Here is a 4,803-nt window from a genome sequence, read left to right as displayed (position 1 = left end):
GCTGTGTGTTTCCTGGACGGGGCCGCCTGTGGAGCTGGTTGACAGTTGCCTTTTGTATCTATGCTTCTTTTTCTATGTCTGCTTCTGATGATCTGGTGAACTGGAAAGTGACCTGAGATGATATGATGGGAATTGGAGCTATAGAAATAAACTGAATAGAATTGGTGTTTTAACCAAAATGGTTCCACCAGAACCTGGATGCTGGTTGTCTCTGATTGGCTCTGCCTCTAACTCCTCCCTCTCTCTCTCCACAGAGCTCTGTGATTGGCTGATTCCTCCCTAAGATGTCTGTGGAAGCAGACTCTGTCCTTCCTCCTGAGCTGCCCGTCAAGCTAAGCCCCACCTTCCCTCCCCCTGCCAGCCTATCAGAGCACCCCCAGCTGGCAAAGCCCCGCCCTCCCATCCATCCTAAGAATGGCCACCAGCCCCACCTGCCCCCTCCCCCCCCTCCTCCTCCAGCCAATCAGAGAGGAGGGAAGAGGCGTTTCTCGGTGGGCCTTGGTTTCAAAGGCGTGGCCAAACGGCGTCGCCGTTTCAACAGCGACAGCCAGGCGGAGCCGGTTCTGCCCAGTCACTTCCTGCTGGGGGGGAACATCTTTGACCCCCTGAACCTGAACTCTCTGCTGGACGAGGAGGTCAACAGGTGAGTGGGACTCATCCAGGTCCAGAACTGTCTGGGCAGAAGCTCTGACAGGCTCCACCCCTCACTGATGTCCCTCCCCCTCAGGGCGACCAATCAGGAGACGCCGCGGTCCTCCCCCCTGCCGTCGCGCAGCAGAGATGCCGTCCAGATCCTGGTTCCCAGGGACATCACGGACCCTCTGAACCTGAACGCCGGAGAGGGGGACGGCGTCCTGGTGTCCCCCCTGAAGTCCAGGAGGAGACACCGCTACAGGCAGCACGGCGGGGGAGGGGAGAAGGAGGCGGTGGCGGCCCGCCTGTTCCCGCCTTCGGCTGTACCCTCAGGTGACCAGCAGACCAGTTCCAGGGCCGTCCAGCGGGGGCGCCGTCCTCTCACTGTCCTGTCTGTCCTCCAGTTCCTGCGTCTCCCCTGTCCTGCGAGCTGAACACCGCCATCACCTGCAGGGACGACGTGGCCCCGCCCCCCATCCTGCCGCGCAGACACACCCACCCCCCGTCGGGCCCCACCCACAAGCCCGGGAACCATGGCAGAAGGCGGCGCACCACCTCCATCCGCTCAGCTGAAGGGGCCGTAGCCATGGAAACCAGTGCTCCGCCCACAGAGTTCCAGACGCCGCTGGTGGGAGGAGCTAAAGCCGGCAGGTAGGTGCTGCAGAGTTGGTAGATCTCTGGCCTCTGATTGGCTGACAGGTAACGTGACATCTCACCCCTCCCTGCAGGAGTGGAGGACCTCTGCCTGGCTCCGCCCCCACACCACAGAAGAAGAAGGACAAGCTGCGCTACCAGTATGGGAACCACTGTCGTTACTATGGATACCAGGCTTCCTACAGCGACGGGCATGATGGGCGGGTCGGGGCAGAGGAGGACCCCCGGCTCCGCCTCCTAGAAGCTGATTGGTTCAGAGAAAAGACGGTGCTGGATGTCGGCTGTGGCGCCGGTCACATGACCCTGGCCATCAGCAGGAAGTTTGGACCCGCCCACATCCTGGGGGTGGAGCTAGATGGGCGGCTGGTCCACGCCGCCAGGCAGAACATCAGGCACTTCCTGTCACATGACCTGGTGGTGGAGGGGAGGGGGGAGCAGCCGATGGAGGCCCCTCCCCCCCTCCCTCTGTCCTTCAGGGTGAGTCGGGGACCTCTGTCGGCCCCGCCCCTCCTGCCTTCATCATCATCATCCTCTGGTTTCCCTGGCAACATCACCTTCATCCAGGTGAGTCCAAAAGCTCTGTCTTAGATGTTTGTCTGGTCTCCATGGTAACCACATCAGTGTGGCTCCTCCCACAGGGCGACTACGTGGCAGAGAAGGAGGCGTGGCCTGGGCGGGGCAAGTATGACGTCATCCTGTGTCTGGGCGTCACCAAGTGGGTGCAGCTGCAGTGGGGGGACAGGGGCGTGGCCAGGCTGTTCAGACGGGCCTATCAGAGCCTGTCGCCGGGCGGATTACTGATCCTGGAGCCGCAGCCCTGGAGCAGCTACATCCGCAGCAAGAGAGCCTCGGTAACTAACAGAACCAGAACCACATAGAACCAGAACCACACAGAACCAGAACCACATAGAACCAGAACCACACAGAACCAGAACCACACAAAGGACCAGAACCGCACACAGGAACAGAACCGCACCCAGAACCAGAACCACACACACAGGACCAGAACCAGCACCACACACAGGACCAGAACCACACAGAACCAGAACCACACACAGGACCAGAACCACACAGAACCAGAACCACACACACAGGACCAGAACCGCACACACAGGACCAGAACCGCACACAGAACCAGAACCACACAGAACCAGAACCACACACAGAACCAGAACCACACAGAACCAGAACCACACACACAGGACCAGAACCGCACACACAGGACCAGAACCGCACACACAGGACCAGAACGGCACACAGAGGACCAGAACGGCACACAGGACCAGAACCACACAGAACCAGGACCACACACAGGACCAGAACCACACAGAACCAGAACCAGAACCAGACTTAGCTGGGTCTCCTGTTAACCGATGGGTAAACCTGGGATGGAACCAGGAGGAGCAGCCTCTGATCTCCTGCTGGATGGAGAGACGTTCCTCCATCCCTGAGAGAAGGAGCAGTGGAGGCAGGAGGCACAGCAGCTCCTCCTCCTCTGCAGCAGGGGATCTCCTCTGGCTTTCACAGTGATCTGAAGGAACCAGAGGAGCAGCGTGGAGCTGCTGGCCTCCATGTGGATCTCAGGGATTGAAGGAGTTCCAGCTGGTAGCGATTGGCTATAGGGGAAATAAATCACTCCGTAATAAATGGACGGTAAATACATTTTAAAAAGACAATCTAAATCCCTCAGCCAATGGAAGCAAAGGAGCGCTCTGAAACCAACAGCATTAGCCAATCAGAAGGAGGGGGCGGGTCTTAGGAAAGTGTGTTCCTCCTCCTCTCATTGGATAGATTGTGGTCCAGTGCTGAAGGGAAAGCGCCATTAACGGCTCCATTCAACGGAGAGACCAGTTAAAGATAAATGAATGAAAGTTTGTGTTTGTAGAGAAGGACGATGGAGAGAACTAATAGATAAATGGTGCTGGTCATGGCGAGGAGACGGCGCCAGATGGCACGCCATGTAGCCTCTGGAGCAGGAAGTTAGATCAACCAGGCGCTTCCTTCCCGCTGCGCTCCAGGAACGCTTGTTTATGCATCCAGCAGTGAATAGGATCTACGCCAACCTGAGTTAGAACCTGGTCATCACGCAGCTGGTAGATATAGATTCTAGAACTCATCCACCAATCAGAGGGAGGAGCCTACTGAGACCACATGGTTCTGGTTCTGGTTCTGGTTCTGGTTGTGTTCAGCTGTAACCAGCAGCCTGTAATGGTCACTGCAGGCCTGGTCCAGATGTTCTGACCCACTGTTTTTGTTCCAGGAAACGACGCTGCGTAACTTCAGAACCCTGCGGATCCGACCAGAACATTTCACCTCCTTCCTCACCGACAGCGTGGGCTTCAGCTCCTACAGACTGCTGACGCACACAGGTACCATTGACCCGGACTCCATCAGAACCTGGACCGCTCCATCAGAACCATCTAACCTGACGGAGCGGTCCAGGGTCCGTATCTTAGACCAGAACCTGGATTCTAACAGAACTCCCTCTGATCCATTCCAGGTGACCACAGACCCATCTACCTGTTCCACAAAGGCTCCACCCACAGGAAGTGACATCATGGACCTGATTGGAGAGCAGAGCCTGGGCCGCAGACTGAACAGGAAGTGATGTCAGACTGAATACGGCGCGCCCAGTGGGACTGAACTCATGGAGAACATCAGAACCGGTTCTGTGACCCGGTCTGATCGGACAGGAAGTGACTGATCATTTCAAAATAAAAGCTTATCTGGTTTGTTATTTTTTTATAATAAAGTGAACTGAACGCTGCTCTGATTGGTCTGGTTCTGGTCCGTTAGTTTGGACAGGATGGAGGTTCTAAGGGGTTACAGAACCAGGATCAGGTTCTGGATCCATGAAGCAGATGTTCAGCAGCTGGAGAACATTTGGTCTCCATGAGACGCTCAGAGAGCAGCAACTGGAAGGAAACCATCTGAGAAGAAGAACTAAACCAGGGAGTCTGAGCCCCCTGCTGGTCCACAGTGCTGTCCACCCATGTCCCTGGGGAGGACAGAACCTGAAGGATGAGGAGGGGAGCTGCTGGAGGTTCTGATCTTCTGGTAACTGATTATCCCAACAGGAGGTTCTCCTAGAACCCAGCCCCCTGTGGGGTGGACTCTGGATGGGTCTCCTAGAGGTCTGGCTGCAGTGGTTTGGTTCCAGAGTCCGGTCCAAATAAATCCTCTAACTGTTCCGCTTGTTTCTCTTCATTTAAAGAATAAAAAATCATTTCAATAACAGCTCTATCTTTTTATCTTTAGTGTTCAGGAAGCAGGTTTCCTCCAGAACCATCCAGTCAGGGTTTCCTGTCTGCAGTGCCCCTCTGTGGCCAGAAGGTGGCAGCATTGTTAAGCTCTAGGGTTGTTATACAGTGCAGTGGCCAGCAGAGGGCTCCCTGCTGAGTATCAGAACTATCTGCTGAGGATGATTGAGGAACAGAGTCCAAGAAAAAGAACCAATCAGCTGAAAGGAGAAAGAACCAATCAGCAGGGTCAACATGTCCCCAAACATTCAGGGGT

The 4,803-nt window shown here is 55.9% G+C and overlaps 1 protein-coding gene across 1 annotated transcript in view; it reads left to right on the top strand.

Annotated features, from left to right (window-relative positions):
- The window catches only part of LOC107105170 (7SK snRNA methylphosphate capping enzyme-like), a 5,802-nt gene extending 1,405 nt beyond the window's left edge, over positions 1-4,397 (top strand). The window contains exons 2-8 of the mRNA XM_015405284.1: positions 255-643; positions 728-966; positions 1,038-1,284; positions 1,362-1,851; positions 1,926-2,138; positions 3,548-3,656; positions 3,788-4,397. Of these exons, the coding sequence (XP_015260770.1) occupies positions 285-643; positions 728-966; positions 1,038-1,284; positions 1,362-1,851; positions 1,926-2,138; positions 3,548-3,656; positions 3,788-3,840 (1,710 nt within the window). The 5' untranslated portion in view covers positions 255-284 and the 3' untranslated portion in view covers positions 3,841-4,397. The remainder of the gene's footprint in view (positions 1-254; positions 644-727; positions 967-1,037; positions 1,285-1,361; positions 1,852-1,925; positions 2,139-3,547; positions 3,657-3,787) is intronic.
- The last annotated feature ends 406 nt before the right edge of the window (positions 4,398-4,803 follow it).

The sequence above is a fragment of the Cyprinodon variegatus genome, unplaced genomic scaffold (genome assembly GCF_000732505.1).
Source record: "Cyprinodon variegatus isolate N-32 unplaced genomic scaffold, C_variegatus-1.0 Scaffold2114, whole genome shotgun sequence".
NCBI classification, from domain to species: Eukaryota; Metazoa; Chordata; class Actinopteri; order Cyprinodontiformes; family Cyprinodontidae; genus Cyprinodon; species Cyprinodon variegatus.
This window is presented reverse-complemented; position numbering and strand designations above follow the sequence as displayed.